We start from the raw sequence: 20,717 nt of genomic DNA on the forward strand, positions 1-20,717 counted from the left end.
CCTAGCTTGGAATTGTGACACTTCCTATGTAATTTTGTCCTGAAATTTGCCTTCTGTGGGGTATCCTCCAATAACCTGTAGCCTAGGGGCCCCAGCCCATCTTAGTCCGGACTCGGCTACACTTCACACCGCTGAAGAGTGTTAATGAATCAGAGTCAGAGGGGAAGCAGGAGGCGACCATCTGCCTTGCTGTTGTCATTTCTTTAATTAACTAAAAGACTTTCGAAAGGGATACAAACATATCCCTACAGTTACAGTTGGTTAGTTTATTGCAGATGATTGACGACAATAACCTGAGAACATTGTCATATTCCTATTTGCAAGTGTAAACTGGACACGGTTTATAAAGGGTATTTGTTGTTAGTTGAGGCAGTGCTTGTCCAGTGTTAAAGGTTGATATGATAAACGGACATGACTCACAAAATGTAAATCTTTTTCTTTCCATTTGCGTACATTGTGTCCAATGCAAAGCATTTGATGACTTGTTTATTTATAACCCCATTCCTTTAATTTACATGATTTTAAGTCTAATATTAGTCTTCTACACATAGACCTAGTCCAGAATTAGAACAACTTTGTCAAGGTGGGATGGATAGGTGACTTGTCAAGGCCATTTTTAGATGTTTTTTTCTGGCCATCTGTAGTAGAAAGCACTGGGTGGAAACACTGGAGCTGTATTTAGAAATAAGCTGAAAGTTATTTTGTGCACAGCACAGGCGTTGGCCAAACCACCCACAAGGTGCTTCTTCCCTCTTCACTTTCCATGCATGAGAGCTATCAACTGACACACATGTACTGAAAAGAAGTGAAACTGCCTAGATAGGATCAAGGTAAAAACAGACAGGCCCGATGGTATTCAGGCACGATGTCAGATAGCAGGCTTCACAGATTTAGCTTGTGTGATGGGTAGACCTATAAACTTAGACTTTCACAACGTTTATCCATTATTCCAAAAACAGTTGGCTAGTAGGGGAGTAGTACAAGTTCAGGTTCGGTACTGTGTTGTACAATCAGCCTTTGCTTGGTAAGAGGAAAGGGGAAAGTTACCAGAACTATTACTCAAGTCCCGCTGAAAAAGTTGCATCAGATGTCAGTTTTATCAGTTGGTTCTTACCTTTTTACAGAGAGGATATAGCTTTATTTGAAGGAATGACAACCCATTGTACAAATGTGTGTGTGTGTGAGTGTGGTGGGGGGTGGGGGTGAGCGCGTGCACATATTTGTTGGCGTGTGCGTCTCTTTGGACTGACAACCCATTCTAGAAGTGTGTGTGCATGCATAAGTGCGTGTGTGCCTGCCTGCCTGCCTGCCTGCCTGCCTGCCTTCCTGTGTGTTCATATCCGTAGGCATATGTGTGTCTCTGCATACGCGTGCGTGTGTGTGTATGACTTAACTTGTCCACAGTGGAGCATGTGAAAATCTGTGTCAGCATCCCAGTGGGGTTTAAACTGGGAAGGCTAACCCTGTCTCTCTGTGTGCTCTAGTTCATGTGACTCATGTGAATTCTTAAGGGCTTTCTGCAGCAGAGCGGAGGCCTAGTCTATATCTGGCCCCATATCATTGTTCTCTCCCTGTCGCGCCTCCATCCACAGAGAACAGCGCATTTCAAGTATGATTTCCAGCTTTTTTAATGCTTTGAGGAGGGAGGGTTGTTTTGACAATTCTTTGTAGAATTCTACACATTCTAGAACTCTCGTTGCAGCTCGTGTTAGTAGTCCCGGATAGTATTGTGACATCATAGTTAGAACTTTGCCAATGTTCTATGTTTGTTCATAAACCTCGAAGGGTTAATGCAGTGTTTCTCAAAGTGGGGCGTAATCCCCCCTGGGGGGGGCGCGATGGCATCTCAGGGAGGGTGTGTGACATCTGATTTTGGGTTTTGTTCTCCCAAGGAAATGATTTCCTGTCTTGCCAATATGTCAATAAGTTTAAAGCCTTCACCAACATTATATTATTGATTGTGATGAATTTGAAAAGCATATGAAATGAACACACATCTGCATCTGACTGCAGTCGTACAGTTGGGGGAGGGGGGGATGGGGGGGGCTCGGAAGCATTCAGACCCTCTGAAGGGGGGAATGATGGAAAAAGTTTGAGAACCACTGGGTTAATGTGTGGAGTAGAGAGAATACAGGAATAATCTTACAATCCCTCGTAATAGTTTTCCCACCACCACCATTCTGTCTCCCACTCAGCTGTGTCAAAACAGGTTGAGTGCAGCTGTGTGGTTCTCGGAGTAGGAGGTAATGACATTTTTATGGATTAGTTTGTTTCATATTTCTGTTTTATTTCTGTTTTATTTGATAGGTTATTAGATTGAGAAGCCTCCTCTGATTTGACTGCCAAAAACATTTTTCAAATCCGTCAGTGTTTCTCCTATGAAATCACATTAAGTCACAGAGGTTCAAGCTTTCCTATTTTAAGTAAGGTATTGGCAAAGATCTTGGATTCTTCACTCCAAACTCGTGGAGGGAGGTATTACTGAAGGTCTTAGGTACTGTGTGCTTTGGTCCGCTTATTTCCTCTTATGGTGAAAAAAGTAGCCTAGTGTTTGTGTTCGCTTTGGGCACGAGCCTAATCTTATCACTCCTACTACGGTACTCTGTAAACATGAGGTTTTGCATTAGAGTACAGTAGCCTACATGATGCTAAGGCCTAGCCTACATGATGCAATGTCCTATATTTATCCTCATCATTGTTGTTATTAGTAGTAGTACCAGTAGTATGAGTTGGTGTAGTAGTAGTGGTAGATGTACTGTAGTAAGCTTAGTAGTAGTAGTAGTAGTAGTACAAACCCCAACTCCGATGAAGTTGGGACGTTTGGTAAACAGTGAATAAAATCAAACTGCTATCATTTTCAAAACATTCAATCTATTCATTAGATGGAGAATAGTGAAAAGACAACATATTAAGTGTTAAAACCGAGAAAAAATATTGTTTTGGGGGACATATGTACTCATTTCTAATATGATAAATCCAACACGTCTCAAAAGAGTTGGGGCGGGGATCAGTGAAATTTAGTAAACATCCAAATAAGATAAAACAACAAAGAAGAACATTTCAAAATGAATTGTACTGACGGACAATATAGGTGTCCAGGTATAAGATCATCACAGAGAGGCTGAGTCACTCAGAATTAAAGATGCAAAGGGAATAATTACCATAGTTATTACATACATTTTTGAATTCCCTTTGATTTACCACGATTGAGTGTATATAAGACATATTTTTGTTAATAAAATCATTGTATAGGTTCATGACATCATGGAATATATATTGGCTGTAGTCTCACTCTAGCACTCCAGGAATTAGAGCTATTGAAAATTGACCATATTAAGAATGCTTAATGCATGAAAATGATACAGGGGTGTAACATTCTCCTAAGCACCTGAGCTCACTTGAAATAGACCCAGAAGACATGGGAAACTGTCCTTTGCTTACAGAAGTCAGCAGAAGTTGTAGAAGTCCATTCTTTTTGACAATAATAGAGCATTGCACATCCTGTGCTACAGTGAAAATGGACCATCCAACTTGTGTTAGTGCTAGCTTCAAAAATCAGCCTCCATGATGGCATGCGGGTGCAGTAGTGCATTGGTTAAGATGTTCTCACTCATCTGTAGAGTTAAATACAGTGCTGAATGGTATAAATGGGTTTTAAACAGCATGAAAAGCCACTCATGCACAATATTTTGAAGGGAGATCTTCGATTACTGCTTCTTAAGGTCAAATTGCATTCTCTACTATGTTTTAACAGTTTGGCTCCATCCTAAGGACCAGCAGGTGATAAAATGGTGGGTTTTTGGTCAAGACCTGTCACACTGTAAGCACTACAGAAAGGAAAACATTGCAAAACATGACAAGGAATACACCCACCATTTAAGCTGGTGAAATCATGTCCAAGATAGGAATTAACACTGTTTTTATATAAAATCATCTCATTGGTTAATGTATTTAACTGTTAAGTGTTGTCTTTTGTTTTGTTTTTAGTCTTCCTCGACATTTGCTGCCATTTATTGTCCCCGTCCCAACTCTTTTGAGACGTGTTGGATTTATCAAATTAGAAATGAGTACATATGTCCCCTAAAACAATATTTTTTCTCGGTTTTAACACTTAATATGTTGTCTTTTCACTATTCTCCATCTAATGAATAGATTGAATGTTTTGAAAATGATAGCAGTTTGATTTTATTCACTGTTTACCAAACGTCCCAACTTCATCGGAGTTGGGGTTTGTAGTAGTAGTAAGCTTAGTAGTAGTAGTAGTAGTATAGTTGTTTTGTTGTTGTTAATAAACAACTGTCACCTTGCTGTTGAAATCCTATTCTCCTTTTCAAATGTCTTCCCTCATCACCCCCTTATATTCCATCAGCAGTAAGTAGTTTGTAGGTCTAGGACATCCTCATCTTACCTTGTCTATAGTCACTCAGGGCAGATGTGAGTAGTGATGTGTGTGTGAGTGTTTCTTGAGGATCCTGTGCCTCATAACAACATTTATGCCTTTTGGCAGGGAAAGGATGTGTCCCAGGATGACTGGTGTTTGTGTGTTTGTGTGTGTGTGTGTGTGTGTGTTCGTGCCTGCCTGCCTGCCTGCCTGCCTGCCTGCCTGCCTGCGTGCCTGCGCGTGTGTGCGTGTATCAGTCCCAGACTGCCCCAGGCCTTGGTGTGTGTGTGTGCGTACGTGTGCATACGTGTGCGTACGTGTGCGCGTGCACGTTCATTTTGTGTGTGACTGTCTCTATTTGTGTGTATGTGCATGAGTCCAAGACTGCCTCGGGCCCTGGAGTGTCACTTTGGCTTAAGACTGCCTTTTCCCAAATAGCCCCGCACAACGACTACTCATCACTCTACTCCCACTGCACTCTAGGTCACAGGCGAAAAGCTGACAGACAAGGGACTGCTTCTGCAGCCAGCACTGTGTAACTGGAGAGCAGTGACAGAGCAGTAACTTAGTGTCTCCCACAGAACATTTGTTAGTCAAGGTTGGGGTTAGCGGGTATCAGAGACATGTTAACTATTATTGTCAGATGGGCAACATAGGTTGTGTGGTTTCATATGAAATTATGATATGAAACCAACCTGCCCCACCACTTTTTTTTTGCAAAATAACTTTAGAAATTACATTTACCATACAAAACCTGTTCATTTGAGGGAACCTAGTCCAGGTGGGAGGGAAGGTGTTTGTTGTCAAGGTTGCTGTCCAGAGAAGCCCTCTCACTGGCCCAGTCTTCTGTACTCTGGTTGCTAGGCTGCTGTTAGGACAGAACTGAGTATGGCCATATTCTCATTATGTGGGGTTCTGAAGCCTTTGGCCAGGTCTGAGGTCGGTCTCTCTCTCTCTCTCTCTCTCTCTCTCTCTCTCTCTCGCTCTCTCGCTCTCTAACTCTCTCGCTCTCTCTCTCTCCTGCTCTCTATCTCTCTTGCTCTCTATCTCTCTTGCTCTCTCTCTCTCTTGCTCTCTATCTCTCTTGCTCTCTCTCTCTCTCTCTCTCTTGCTCTCTCGCTCTCTCGCTCTCTCGCTCTCTTACACACACACACACACACACACACACACACACACACACACACACACACACACACACACACACACACACACACACACACACACACACACACACTGCCTCTCTGTCAGCCTCCCTTACTCTTTTTGTAGCTCTATCTATCTATCTATCTATCTATCTATCTATCTATCTATCTATCTATCTATCTATCTATCTATCTATCTATCTATCTATCTATCGTCTCTCTGTATGTGTATGCAAATGATTATGTTTGGGTTAATTGCTCATTTTGAAGTCATTTCATTTTTCACTTCAGCTGGGTTCTGGCACTGTTCTCTCTCACTCCTTCTCTTCTCTTCTCTTCTCTTCTCTTCTCTTCTCTTCTCTTCTCTTCTCTTCTCTTCTCTTCTCTTCTCTTCTCTTCTCTTCTCTTCTCTTCTCTTCTGGAGGCTTGTCTTGCAGTCTCTGTGGAGATGGTAGGAAGCAGAGCTGTCCAGCCAACGGCACTGCATGCTAAGAAAAAAAACACAAGAGTGGTGTGCCTGTGCAGAATAGGAGTTTCCTCATCAAACCAGCTCATTTGCCAACTGTGATTTAATTTGGTCATCGTGACATTGTTCATTTTCAGTTGATACAGGATACTAGTTGTTTGAGTAGAGAGCAGAGGATGATCAAGTGAGGGTAGGACTTGCATGGGCAAACGAGAGTTAAAATAAATAGAGCTGTGACAGAGCTATGAGAGTGCATGTGGGGGCCTGTGTGTGTTTATGTGTGAGTCACCTTAGCTTGGCAAGTGGTTCTTCTCAGCAACATTTGGCTGTGTGTGCGTGTGTGCGTAGGGCTGGGCGATTCACCCTGAAAAAAAAATCTAGATTTTTTCATTAACAAACTCGATTCACGATTCGATTCAATACACCCCCCCCCCCCCCAAAAAAAAAAAAAAAAAAAAAAAAAACTTGAGCTCTCTAGGCCCCTACGTGGTTGTGCGTTTGTGTGTGCGTGTGTGTGAGAGAGAGAGAGACAGAGAGACAGAGAGAGAGAGAGAGAAGTAGGCTCTGTTTGTGTGGCGGTGCCTCTGGTATGTGTCATTGAAGTCTACTCGGACTGGACCAGTTTATATGGACATGAGGTAGCCTATAGCAGGGGTTTTCAAAGTGGGGCCTGGGGACGCCTGGGGGGCCGTGAGAGGATGCCAGGGGGGCCGTGGCAGATTGGCAGGGAAAATATAGTTTTGTAATAGCCAAAATAAACCAAAAATAGGCTTAAATCCCAGTGGAATAATTTTGTTCTTTACAATATTTATGTATTGTGCTTTCTGTAGTACCTGAATGGTCTTAGGAATACACAAACTTTATCAAGGTGTGAAACTGGGTGCAGAGAAAAAAAATAGCGTGGCATGTCCCATGTCAGGGGGGCTTGGCTGGAATCTACCTGTATGTGGAGGGCTCATAGTAAAGTTTGGGAACTCCAGGCCAAAATAGCCTAATGTAATTTTATCTCAGAACATTGCTATTAGAAATTACCAATTGGGATTACATTGAAACATCTCAGAGAAAGAACAAAAAATGTGAGGGGTAAACCCTCAGGCACTGTTGAGATTTGTCGTCACGTGCCATCCATCCCCACAATATATTAATGATGCATTATAGTGCAGATGTATGGAGGCTCTTGTCCCAGATGAACAAATTTAGCAATTGCCTGCTGGTTTCCCATCAGAGCCCATAGTAATGCGTCTAAATACATGTCGATGCATCTGAACATTGCTGCGTTAACACAGAGAAAACATTTTGGAGCAACACCCTAAACCAATGCTTACTTCAAGACGGTAACGTTTGCAAGCCTGAGTAGATTAGATATCACGTTTCATGCATTTAATCAGACATCAGCGCATTCGCTGGTAATTTCTCCGGACTGCTTAACAGGTGGTAAAACTCTCGGCGAAGTTTACCGATATCGCCGCTATCTTTACTGACATGTCGCGTTCAGACGCGGTTATTATTACTTTACCACAAGTCTCCTAACTAGTCCCGTCCGAGTAGGGCTTTAGAGAGAGGGGGAGAGAGAGCGCGCGAGAGACCGATTGCTCCGGGTGCTTGGTGGGGTGTGTGTGTGTGTGAGCGAGAGAGGGAGGGAGGGAGAGAGATTCCTTTCAACTCACATGTTGGTTAGGATTATACAGACGAGGAAGCAGCGCATCCAAAACTATAAGCATATGTTGAAAACCTCTCTTCTCTGCCGAATAAATTGGAAGCATATCGTAATAGGTAGTTCTAGGCTAATTGAATCCATGACTGCTTTCCACCTTGCTTCACTCTTGTGGTAGGGGTAGAGTAGTTTGTTTAGCATTTTCTCCGCGAGATGTTTTCGTTTCAAATATTCAAACATGCCTGTAGTCCGGCTGCTAGACGTACAACTTACGTTATGACAACACTGCCATTCACAATTTACAAAGTGGTAAGTTGTTTGGTATTCATCATTGGCAAAACGATAGGAGGTAGTGTCACCTTTTTTTAACAGGAGCCCGTATTCCTCGCCCGTTTCACTATATTTCTGTCAAACCATTTCACTCACCACATTTGTTTGTGCATGTAATGTGGGAGGAGACACAGAGAATGCACTAGGTAGACAGCCTACGTCCTCGCCAAGTGATGAACGTAGGCCTAATGCAATGCGCTGTGCGCTTGGATAGCCTACATAAACTGACAGATGATTAAAAAAAATCGTATAACGCGATTTCTCAAAAAACAAATCGATTTGACTTTCAAACTCGATTTTAAAATCACATCGATTTTTTGCCCAGGCCTAGTGTGTGTGTGTGTATTAATGTGTGTGTGTGTGTGCGTGTGTGTGTGTGTGTGCGTGTGTGTGTGTTTGTGTGTGTGTGTGTGTGTGTGTGTGTGTGTGTCCATATGCCAGTGTGCACTGTGTTGTTGTCTATGTGTGGCACAGACACGTGCTCAGCTCTGCCCATGCAGAAAGCAATCTGCCAGGGCATATACTCTCACACACACACACACACACACACACATTGGCTCTGCCATGCAAACATGCCCACACGCATGCTCAGTGTGTGTCAGCACTAGCAGCCAATGGCTGTTATCTTTTCTCATTCACGCTGTGTGTTTACATGCTCGAAGCAGGATCTGTTTTTAAGCTTAGTTGTTGTAATAGTAGTCGTCTGACATCAAGTGTTACAGACACCTTCCGCCGACTGTAACTGCAAAAAAATGTGATTTTTAAATTGTTTCAAGTGAATGGATGACAGCCGAGGCTTTCATGAATTCCCTGTAACAATAAATAAATAAAAAGAGTCATGTTTTTTACAGTTACATTCAGCAGAAGGCATCCGTTACACTGAATGACAATGCCATTTTGCACGTCTTTGACCCAATAGTTGTCGTCTGACATCAAGTGTTCGTTGGCTTATTATTTGATGCGCTAATATGATCAATATTTAATTTGCTCCTGCTGGCGTCGCTTTTATCTGACATGAATCATGTTGAATTGGATTTATGATTAGTGCCAATATGCTCTAGGCAAGTCATGCTTTTATGAGTTGATGAGAACAATCCTCCTTGTTCTTTTGGTCCTTGTTGCTTAACCGTCATTGTTGTCGTTAACACTGCTCCTTGTTCTTTGACAATCTTCCTTATTCTTTTAATTGTCCTTTTTCTTTAGAATTCGTCTTTGTTCCTTTCTGTGGTTCAGGGAGTTCCCCAAAACCTAAAGACTACATGCTTTGTGTCTATAGCGTGCGTGCGTATGTGCAGACGTGCGTGCGTGCGTGTTTGTGAAAGACCTGTGTAGTGTAAGACACATGATGGTATGCTTGCAGAAACTCATTTAGTTTGAGAATTGGGTCAGCACGACTTCAATTCATATGCCCCACTGGTGGACCACCAGAGGCAAATGAGACAGTGTTACATGATGTTTGGACTTGTAGCCTACCTACTTCTGCTGCCAGTCTATAACAAACACTGTGCAGACCACCAGCGGGACGGCACATTTTTCCTCCACTTTTAACTAGCTTACTTTCTATAGCTGTGCAAAAATGCTCTGAAAGGTCTCTGAAGACAGGGTGGGAGAGGTAGGGAGCAGTGATGTGAATAGGAGGCAGTACACAAGTGTGCTGTGAGCACCTGTTGGGCAGTTTGATGACTGTGTAGTTGATTCAGAGGGTAAGAAGACAAGTAGATTTTCAGCAACAAACTGGTCCAAAAATAATTACCTTACACTTGTGGTTTTATCTGATACAACTTGTAATTTGTTTGAGGACAACAATCAAGTCAGAGGAGAGAAAGAAAAGCAGTCAGTTGTTCCACTGAAAGACTAGGTGCGAGGAGATCAGGTAAAGGAGTGCCGGTACCTGTAGGTAGTTGGTGTATTGCATTACAGGGTTAATGAGTTACACAGCAATCGGGAAAGGCGCTGTTCGAGGAAGAGATGTGCTTTCAACATCCTCTTGGAAACAGAGAAAGACCCTGAGCCTACTCTCCTAGCATCTTATGACTATTTAGCCATGGCACATGGGAATGATGCAATTTTTCATTGGTCATTTTGTACAAGAAATGAAGATGGTAGAATTAGTGGAAATGATCACATCTCTCTTGTTTACTGAGAGCTACTGGATTGGGTTGTTCAAGTCAGCTGAAACACAGCAACTCACTGGCACAGCTGTTGAGCTATTTTCAGCACGTTTTTTTGCCAAGCATGATGCCATCCGGAACGAGTCAGATCAACCTCATATTTACAAGCAAGTGGCAACAAACAAACAAAAATCAAAGTCAAAGTAAAGATTAGGGTTTTCATATGAGTGTAAAACCATTTAAATACTCAGGGTAGAACATCAGCAAGTGTGATGGTCATACGTAATTGATACCCATTTTGGCAAATGCGTTCCACAGATAATTAAAATACTGTATGGTAACTCCCTAATTAAAGGAAATTGAGTCTGTAGTTTTTAAGCTATACTGTATGCACGGTCGCACACACTCGCTCAATGTAGACAGTTGGCAGGGCTTGACATTAATTTTTTCAACCATCGGCCACTGTGGCTAGTGATTTCCCCGAGTCACTAGCCATTCAGGTATTCCACTAGCCACAGATTTTATAATGTTTTTTTTCCTTTATCATGATGGAAGTTTATTAAGCAAATAAAAGCAAGTTAATAAGCTTTTTCTTGAACTTAAAACCAAGCAATTGAAACATAAGGGGCAAACAACAGAATTAGGCTAAGTATGATGCGTATGTCATACCAAGGAATAAGCTGCCAGCCAAATTGGCTAGTGACGAGGAAAGTATTACTAGCCACAGCCAACTTTTACCAGCCGGTTGGCAGGTGCCAGTGTCAAGCCCTGAAGTTGGACCTCAGAAAAAGATGCACTAAAGATTATTTTCCCTAGTCTCTCTCTGGCTGTCGCTTGGCTAAATCGAAACAGATCTGTGTGGCTACTGCCAAGTCAACCAGCCCATGGCATCCTTGCATCCCCTGCACTGTAGGCTAATTGTCTGAATTGAGAAGAGACCTTGCCAATGCAAATGGCTTGAAGTTACCCCCGAGGCTTCACCCTTGTAATCCGACTTTGTTAACACGACACAACACGGCGAGAGTGTTGAGCTCCTTTTTCTGTCATCCTCCCTAATGCTGTTTCTCTCTCTCTTCCCCTCCCTCTCCCTCTCCCTCTCCCTATCCCCCCTCTCTCTCTCTCTCTCTCTCTCTCTCTCTCTCTCTCTCTCTCTCTCTCTCTCTCTCTCTCTCTCTCTCTCTCTCTCTCTCTCTCTCTCTCTCTCTCTCACAGCCAGCTTCGGAAGGAAGGAGCAACCCAATACGTGCGTGGAGCCTTCGCCACAGTCAGTGTCACTCGCATCACACAAAAGGGGTGTGTGTGTGTGTGTGCATGTGAATGTGCATGTGTGTGTGGATGTGTCCGGACTCCTAATAAGTGGTGGATCCCCCTAAAGTGCCCAGCCAGCCAGCCAGCCAGGATGGCGGAGAGAGGCAGAGGGCATCGCCTGCAGAGGCCCTGGTCTGTCTGCACGTCAGAGATGCTGGACCTCGCACTGGCAGGTAACGTCTGTGTGTCTGTCTGTCTGTCTGTCTGTCTGTCTGTCTGTCTGTCTGTCTGTCTGTCTGTCTGTGTTTGTGTTTGTGTTTGTGTTTTTGGTTGTCTCTCTGCACTTCTGGGATGCTGGGCCTCGTACTAGCTAGGTAACACAGGAGGGTCAGCGTGTGTGCATGCGTGCGTGTGTGTATGGTACGGTATGTGTGGACGTGCATACGTATGTGTGTGTGCAGTTGATGCTATTTGTCTTCTTGAGAGTTTGTTGTAAAAAGTGGCTACTACCTGTTTGTAATTGTTGGAATACTACTGTCAATTAATTCCATTAACATAATGGATCCAATCCCAACCTTTCTAGTGATGGCTGTTTGTCCTTCAACAGTACCCTGCTTTGTTTCTGGAGTTTATTTTTCCAATGTTTACCATTTTCAAATGCTTGGCTGCTTATTTGTATTTGCTCTGTGGCTAATGTTCCATGGAAAGACAAATACAACGGTGAATTTGCATCATATAAAAATGTCTACACCTGCTTGTTTACTGTTATATTACCCATATACTCTTAAGTATCATGTTGTATTTTTAACTTGATATTTTTTTTTATTTAAGGAAATGGTCTTGACCCTGATGAGCCTGTCCTGGAGTTCAGCCTGGGTGAGTGTGTGAAGATGCAGTGTGCGTGCGTGCGTGCGTGCGTGCGTGCGTGCGTGCGTGCGTGCGATATGCAAACCTGTGACCATATAAAAATAATACGCCTCTCCCTCCACCTTGTTCCACCTGGTTGACCTTTGGATGCTGTTCTTCTGAACGTCACACCAGTCTGTGTCCAAGTTTAGGGAGGGAGTTTCGCACAAAGCTCTTTGATTGAAGGAGGTTGAGTTTTTGTATGACCATGCCACATGACCTTCATGATCATTTTGGAGGTGAATACATCACCATCATGGAGCGAATTTACATTAGGCCTATACTGCAAAGAAGGTTCAGGAGTAAATCAGGTTATGTTAAGAGGTAAATCATCTAATAGAAGAGCCTGGAGTATTCATTTTCTTAATCCATGCTTATGCCAACTGTTGCCCCATTTACTGTCATATCCAACTATCATTTGTGGCCTAAACTCCAGTCCTATGGCCTACTCTGCCACACAATAACAATTTGTCTGGTATACCAGACTAGTATAAAGGGTGACTTTCCCCCTCCCTTCCATCTGCCATGTATACGTGGCTAACATGTGAACTCTTTTGTAAAGCATTGCCCATCTTGAACACGACAACTTACTAAATGCTGCCTAACTATGCAGCCTTGTTGACTCCGGACCTCCCGCAGATTTGGACGATTACAGGCAGTTCACATGAATACGTGTGTTCTCTCCCAGTAGACACGTACGGTACAGCAATCAAGCCGCAGCAGTTGCCTGCTCGTTGCTTACCTCATGAAGCATATAATAGCCTGAGGGGTCTAGCTACTGATGCTTGGCTGATAGTAGACACTGGGGGACTTTTAAATATTTAAGACCTGTTCAATAAATGAGAAAGTGGGAAGAAAAAAGAAGGGATCATAATAGGCACAACAGGGCTCTGGTCTCTGAAGGTGGTGACGTGAATGTAAATGTTTAGAACATTTTTATGTGAGGCGGCGTAGCTGCCCATGTTATTGCAAATGCATGCAATGTGTATTCAAAAGGCTTTGGATGAAAGAGTTAAGATGCTGGCAATTGAACTATTTTTTTCAGCTTTGACCAGTTGTTAGCATGTAAACTCTTCTGCCTAAGATGGCCTGCATCAAGAAAAATCTTCACAGTGACATGTCGTACAGTAATGTGCAGTAAAATTCAAACTGGCTTTGAAAATAATAGAACTCAATCTCCACTATTAGGCTGCATATTAATCTGGAGAAGGCTGGAGAGTGTTGTGCATGTGATGGATAGCACATGGCATGTTGTGATCGATCAGCCGTACTGTTTACTTATGTACTTACTGTGACACACTTCAATGCTTGTATCTGTAAAGAGGAGCCTTGTATATATCAATGAGATGTGTGTGTGTGTGTGTGTGTGTGTGTGTGTGTGTGTGTGTGTGTGTGTGTGTGTGTGTGTGTGTGTGTGTGTGTGTGTGTGTGTGTGTGTGTGTGTGTGTGTGTGTGTGTGTGTGTGGTGTGCGTGTGTGCGTGTGTGTGTGTGTGTGTGTGTGCGTGTGCGTGTGTGCGTGTGTGTGTGTGTGTGTGTATGTTACAGCCTGTAGTGACCTCATGACGCCCTCTCTGGACCGTAAGCCCAACACCTTTGTGGCGGTGAGCTGCAACACTGCTGAGCCCTTCTGGACCAAACATGCTCAGACCGAGATCATTGAGGTAAGATGACACTACTGACCTCTGAGTAGTTGACAAATACCCACTCAGCATCCATTGCACTCACATTTTTATTGGTCACAATAAAAAGCAATAAAATACAAGCAATAAAAATGTGTAATGTGTTATGGATGGTGTGAGGAATATTTGTCCACTACTGTAACCATAACTTTTCATTGCACCCATTTGAATTGAGGTGTGCAAAAGCAATCTGTGATCTACCAGGGAAAAAGTGATCTACTGATCCCTGACAAATTAAGTGTTGTGGTGCCAGCCACAAGCAAATCAACTATGTAGCACTAATTTTTTGTGTTCTGATTTTTTTTTTTTAATGAAAACTGGGGGGAAATGTGCTGATTCAGATGCCTCTGTGGACATCTTAAAAGTGTTGCCTCCAACAATGTGCCAGTTCATCAACCGTTTATATTAAAATGCATAAGATTAGACCAAAATCTGTCCACCTATTGGTGGACAAAGGTGATCACACAGACCAAAAATTGTCACACATGCACACACAGACAACCTCTGTAAGGATGCCACCAACATTGTTTATCATTGACCCGCTGGGTATTTCTCAAAACCTAGTGTGCACTCTTCCAAGTGTGCTCAGCCTAATTAGTCACGCCCAGTGATTGGATACTCTTTAGATTTCACCAAAGAGTATCCAATCACTGGGCGTGACTAATTAGGCTGAGCACACTTGGAAGTGTGCGCACTAGGTTTTGAGAAATACCCAGCGAGTCAAATAGAGCAGGCATCTTACCAATATATTAGAAAGAGACAATAAAGACTACTAGACTTTTCCATCCTTTTTAAAACATAAAGGTGGATTCATCACATGAATGCTTAAATCAATTGATTGCTGTTAAAGAAGGCTTTTCTTCAGGTCAATAATTGTAAAGCAGTGGTTCTCAACCTTTTTTGAATACACGCCCCCCTGGGCCTCATCAAAAGCCTCCAATGCCCCCTTGACTTCATCATCAGCCTGCCAACGCCCCCCTTAGTATTAAAAAAAATGAATGGACTAATTTCCCCCAATGGCATCTAAGCACTGGCTCCTCTCAGTTGTATCCTTCTCAACGCCCCCCTAGAGCTCCCCATTGTCCCCTGGGGGGCTGTACCGCCCCCGTTGAGAAACACTATTGTAATGGATCTTAACAGTGAAAGTGAAAATAAGCAGGAAGTACTGTGAACATGTGACATCATTTACAGCCGCTCAGATGATGTCTTTGATCTAGAGGACCGCACGTGACACAATACTGCGCAGCCAGTACAATTAGTCTTCCTTCAGTAGTTTGTCACATGTCCTAGTGTTGACTTTTACTGTCAAAATGTCAGTGATGGGTCATTCTATGACTATTCTGCTGAAATGTGTATCCTTCAAATACCCACACAATTTCATGACGCACAGTACTCTTGCATGATGGTTGATGAATAGATTTCTCTCTCGATTTTGCTCTCTCTCTCTCTCTCTCTCTCTCTCTCTCTCTCTCTCTCTCTCTCTCTCTCCCACCTTCTCTCTCTCCCTCTCTCTCTCCTGCTCCCTTTCTCTCTCTCTCTCTCTCTTTCTCTCTCTCTCTCTCCCTACCTCTCTCCCTCTCTCTCCTTCTCTCTCTCTTTCTCTCTCTCTCTCTCTCTCTCTCTCTCTCTTTCTCTCTCTCTCCCTCTCTCTCTCTCTCTCCTTCTCTCTCTCTCCTTCTTCTCTCTCTCCCTCTCCAGGGCACCAACAACCCAATCTTTTTGAGCAGCATTGCCTTCTTCCAAGACTCCCACATCAATCAGCAGACACAGGTCAAGCTGTCGGTGTATGATGTGAAGGACCGTTCTCAGGGCACGGTGAGAATCCCATATTTTTTGTTACTGTGTGACAGACTGTGGCGGTTTGGATCTATTAATCAAGTAGAGCTTGACATTGCTAGCCAGAACCCGAACAAGCTTTTTGGAAAGGGCAGTGACTTTAAAAGCTTCAAAAACAAGTCCAGTTTTTTACAATTTAGCTTGTTTACCTTGGTGAATAAGAATGTTGGGTAACACTTATTAATAATGTCAGTTTATAAAGCATTAATTAATAGTAAAAGTGAAAACATTTGTAATGTTCTGTTCATCATTACCGGTAGTTAATTATTTTAAAGTCTTTATAATCAGACATTATAAAATGTTACTGAATGTTGTTGACCTCACACAGTAGCTCACTTGACTAATAGAGCCTGGATGAATATGAATCTTCACAAAGACGCTTAAAGGGACACTGTGTGAGATGTTTAGTTGTTTATTTCCAGAATTCATGCTACCCATTCAATAATGTTACCCTTTTCATGAAAACTTACCACCACCATCAAGTTCTAAGTATTCATTATGACTGGAAAAAATGCATTTTTCATACATGAAAAGGGGGCTCTTCTCCATGGTCCGCCATTTTGAATTTCCAGAAATAGCCATTTTTAGCTGCAAAAATGACTGCACTTGGGCCATACTAGAAAATATTAGTTTATTACTTAGTCAACGTTCATGAAAAGATCAAATTTGGCAATAGGCAACACAGTTTCAATGAGCAGCATAGTTGCAGTGCCTTTTTTGACCATTTCCTGCACAGTGTACCTTTTAAGAGTACTCAAAACTCATTGTACACATTGGAATTCGCTGTGGTTTGAATGGACTTATTGCTTTCTGCGTGGCTCTACATAGCAAATGATAACAATGGCTAAATCAACTCATGTTTTGTCCATTTTTTGGTTTCTTTCACATTTTTTCTCCTGTCGTCTTTCCCGTAGATGTACTTATTGGGCTCAGCGCTGTTTGCTGTTAGGGAACTCCTACAAGACAAGGACCACAAATTACACCTGACGCTAAGGTAGGATACTGTACATAAACTACTGTATATTACCAAGTGTTTCCTCACCCATCCAATTGATCAGAATCACGAGTAGAATTTGCATTGCATTTGCATTGTAGCTCCCCTATAACTCATGTCCTCCTGCCTGTTGCCAGATCTGCGGAGAACAAGCAAGTGGGCATCATCACGCTGGTGGCCTGGCAGATGGAGGAGCGGCGGGATCAGCGCACGCCGGTGTCACGGTTACCTGACACCATAAACGGCAGGGTGAGTTCCCCCATCGCTCTGTGTGTATTATTTACCATTAGAATAGGTATTATTATAATAGGGAAGTCATGCTGCCATGCACGCTCAGATACGTCAGAGGGCCATAGTGGGATAATCTTGGTTTACTCAGTGTGTTACATAAAGAGTTTAATGAAATAGATTGCAAATGGCTGGATGTCCTTAAATACTGCATAAAAGAGATGGGAGGTGATAGAAGTACACAGACTACTGTACAAGCACTTTCCAAGGATGCAATGTATTGTCACATGCATAGAGATGCATACTATGAAGTCAGGTATACAGTGAAATTGAAGACACTGAGAAATGGGTAAATACTATAGAAAACTTTGTTTCATGAGCGTAACGTTATCATTCTGTTTTCTTCTTCTTTGGTGTTGATCATAGACGGTTCTTCCTGTGGATGAGAGCCTGACTGAGTCCATGGGGGTCAGAGTCAAAGCTGCGTCATTGTGCAAAGACACATTCCTGCGATCAGGTACAAAGTTTTTTTTTTTTTTTTTTTTGTAGGACCCCTTTTTGTTTCTGTCTTTGTCCGGGAAGGGAAGTTCGCATATCTGGCTCATGCTAAATTGCATAATCGATCTTAATCATTAAATTTGTTAATGTGAAAGCAATGATTTGTAGTCATATAACTGACATCTAAAAAAGGTATTCGTCCATCAATCATTTTTGTGGCTTGCTCCATGATGATAACAAAGGTTGATGTCGCACTAAACACAATTAATTACATAATTTTCAAGAAAATCATGTACAGCACTATTTGAGATTTAATCGATTCTTAACACATTAGTCGTGACTATTGTGTCTACAGTCTTCAGTCAGTCTTTAGTCTTCCATAAGTAGGCCATGTTAGAAGATATCATTTTTCAGTAAATTAAAGTAATAAGTAATAAACCACTGTCTGTCTGCGCTCATGTTTTGGTCAGCGTTTGGGGGCACCATGTCGCGCATGTACCGCTTCCCCACCACGGACGGCAACAACCTGCGCATCCTGGAGCAGATGGCGGAGAGCGGGCTGTCGCTCAACGTCCCGCGTCAGTTCGTCAAACTACTGCTGGAGGAGGACACTGCCAGGTGAGTCTCAGTGGTTATACTACCAGTATAATACCTTGTATGTAAGGATGATGAGGTGACCAATTCCACAAAGTTAATGGTGAGGCAGGGGCTTAGAACTCTAGCGACATGCACAGCACAGAGACGGAGTTACCTCCGCCAAGCCATTAACTTTGTGAAACCGGTCGACCTCATTATCCCGCTTATCTGCCGTTAGGGTAGGTTCTTTATCTGTTTTTTTTAGGGTAGGTTTTTTATCTATTACTGTCTGTAAAGTTGTAAGAACCACACCAACTGGACCAGAATCTAGTGAACAGAATAAATGCTTCAGTATCGGACGCATTTATCTTAGACTAGACACGCATAGAATCTTCGTTTGGGAGGCTTACGTTGTGATTATTTAATTTTTCCTAGATTATGTGCATGAGTCCTACAACATTATCTCTTAGATATTGTCAGCATTCCAAACAAAGATTCTATGTGCGTCTAAGTTAGACACGTCCTGTAGACGCTTGACCAGTTTCACGGAATTAATTGTCACCCCATCAGCCAATCAGAAAAGAGAATTCCATTGCAAAGGCAGATGAGTCATGTAAACATGCTGTCAGACATCATCCTATCATAAAGAGGAAGCGAAAGGCATAGTACGAGTGAGCACTATACCCCGATGTTTGTCTAAACTTTAACTTTCTGTTATGCCTCACAAACAGAGAATTCATGTGCTCATAAACATCCATACTCACTTTTATCAGTTTTATCGCTTTAAGTGAATAAAATATTAATTGCATTGACTTTCGGTGTGTATGTCTTGCACCTTGCTGCTTTGGATTACCACTCTTGGATCTCACACCCACCAGGACTGGGGTGAATTTCTCAAAACCAAAGTTGCTTACTACATTAGCTACTTTGTTGTTTTCAATGCATTTTCCCATTGGCAACTACCGAAGTTGCTAACAGGCTAACAACTTCTCTTTTGAGAAACTCACCCCTGGAGTTACTGGCACGATACCCCTGTTCTCTTGTCGTGTACTATAAGCATTCATTTGAATCTTATTATCTTCGCCCGAAGGTTATGTTTTGCCCGCCGTGTATTTATTTGTGAATATGTCTGTTTGTTTGTTTGTCTGTCTGTTTGTTTGTTTGTACTTCGTCTAACTCAGTCAAAACTGAGCCGATTTTTATGAAATTTTGTGGGATGATTGGTCATGACCCAAGGAAGAATCGATTAGTTTTTGGGAGTGATTGGGTCAAAGGTCAGAGGTCAAGGTCAAAATGTTTGTTTGTACTTCGTATAACTCAGACAGAACTGAGCCGATTTTTATGAAATTTAGTGGGATGATTGGTCATGACCCAAGGAACAATTGATTAGTTTTTGGGAGTGATTGGGTCAAAGGTCAAAGGTCAAGGTCACGAAAAGGTTAAAAACGTAAATTGAGCCGATTTTTATGAAATTTAGTGGGATGATTGGTCATGACCCAAGGAACAATCAATTACTTTTTGGGAGTGATTGGGTCAAAGGTCAAGGTCACGAAAAGGTCAAAACGTAAATTGAGCCGATTTTTATGACATTTAGTGGGATGATTGGTCATGACCCAAGGAACAATCAATTACTTTTTGGGAGTGATTGGGTCAAAGGTCAAGGTCACGAAAAGGTCAAACACGTTTTTCTTTGCCAAGCACTATATGCCAGAAGAACGTGTGCATGCTCAATTGAATAAGAGGTCAAGACTGGGCCAAAAATGTAATATTACGATATTCTGGTCCGATTTAAATGAAACTAACACCAAAATTTGGAGAATGTTATGCCCCACACTTTGAAGATGGCCAGAAAAAAAAAAGTGGCGTAGGCGAAGGTTTGCGCTCTACCGAGTGCCCATTCTAGTTGTATTTATTTCTTCTCTTGCATGGTGTGCCAACAGAGTGCTTGAGCTTGAAGAGTTGGGAGAGCTGTCGCCATGCTGGGAGACCCTTCGACGGCAAATAGTCACCCAGTACCAGACCATCATCCTGACCTACCAAGACCACCTCAACAACCTACACAACTACAAAGGTAGGACGCAGCAATTTCACACACCTACTCTTAAACATATGCCACAATATAGTCAACACAGACACACACGCACACGCACACGCACACACGCATGCACACACAAATAGCCACCCAGTACCAGACCATCATCCTAACTACCAAGACACACTCAACTACACACAACTTACACATCTACAAAAGCAGGAAGCCAATCCGCACACCTAATCATAAACGTATGCCACAATATCGTCAACCATCTACACAACTACAAAAGGTACAGTAGGAAGCATTAAACCCAAACAGCTATTCATGAACATATGCCGTGATATTATCAACAACCTTTGCTGGTTGCACCAGTTGCAGTTTGCCGCGGTGGCAGTTTCCCAAACTTCCTGTGAGGTAGTCATCAGGTAGATCAAGTATTTAGGTAGGCTAGTAAGTGGGGCAGATTCTTGCATCTTTTGCATTCAGTGTTACATATTTTAGCCGCATTGCAAAAAGGTGCTGAAACTTCTTCAGTGGTTTCTCTGTGCGGACTCTGTGCCTTGTTTTCCCCTTCATCTGGAATAATAAGAGCCACTCATTTTTGTCCCCGTTCCAAGAATGCATGCCATGCG

The 20,717-nt window shown here is 42.6% G+C and overlaps 1 protein-coding gene across 5 annotated transcripts in view; it reads left to right on the forward strand.

Moving 5' to 3' along the window:
* inpp4ab (inositol polyphosphate-4-phosphatase type I Ab) overlaps positions 1-20,717 on the forward strand; it is a 74,237-nt gene that overhangs the window by 11,539 nt on the left and 41,981 nt on the right. For all 5 annotated transcript variants that reach the window (XM_063211606.1, XM_063211608.1, XM_063211609.1 and 2 more), the window contains exons 2-10: positions 11,297-11,565; positions 12,164-12,208; positions 13,785-13,900; positions 15,617-15,733; positions 16,669-16,748; positions 16,886-16,997; positions 17,403-17,493; positions 17,945-18,092; positions 19,991-20,121. In XM_063211606.1, the coding sequence (XP_063067676.1) occupies positions 11,484-11,565; positions 12,164-12,208; positions 13,785-13,900; positions 15,617-15,733; positions 16,669-16,748; positions 16,886-16,997; positions 17,403-17,493; positions 17,945-18,092; positions 19,991-20,121 (922 nt within the window). In that variant the 5' untranslated portion in view covers positions 11,297-11,483. The remainder of the gene's footprint in view (positions 1-11,296; positions 11,566-12,163; positions 12,209-13,784; positions 13,901-15,616; positions 15,734-16,668; positions 16,749-16,885; positions 16,998-17,402; positions 17,494-17,944; positions 18,093-19,990; positions 20,122-20,717) is intronic.

Source organism: Engraulis encrasicolus, chromosome 12, assembly GCF_034702125.1.
Source record: "Engraulis encrasicolus isolate BLACKSEA-1 chromosome 12, IST_EnEncr_1.0, whole genome shotgun sequence".
Taxonomy (NCBI): Eukaryota; Metazoa; Chordata; class Actinopteri; order Clupeiformes; family Engraulidae; genus Engraulis; species Engraulis encrasicolus.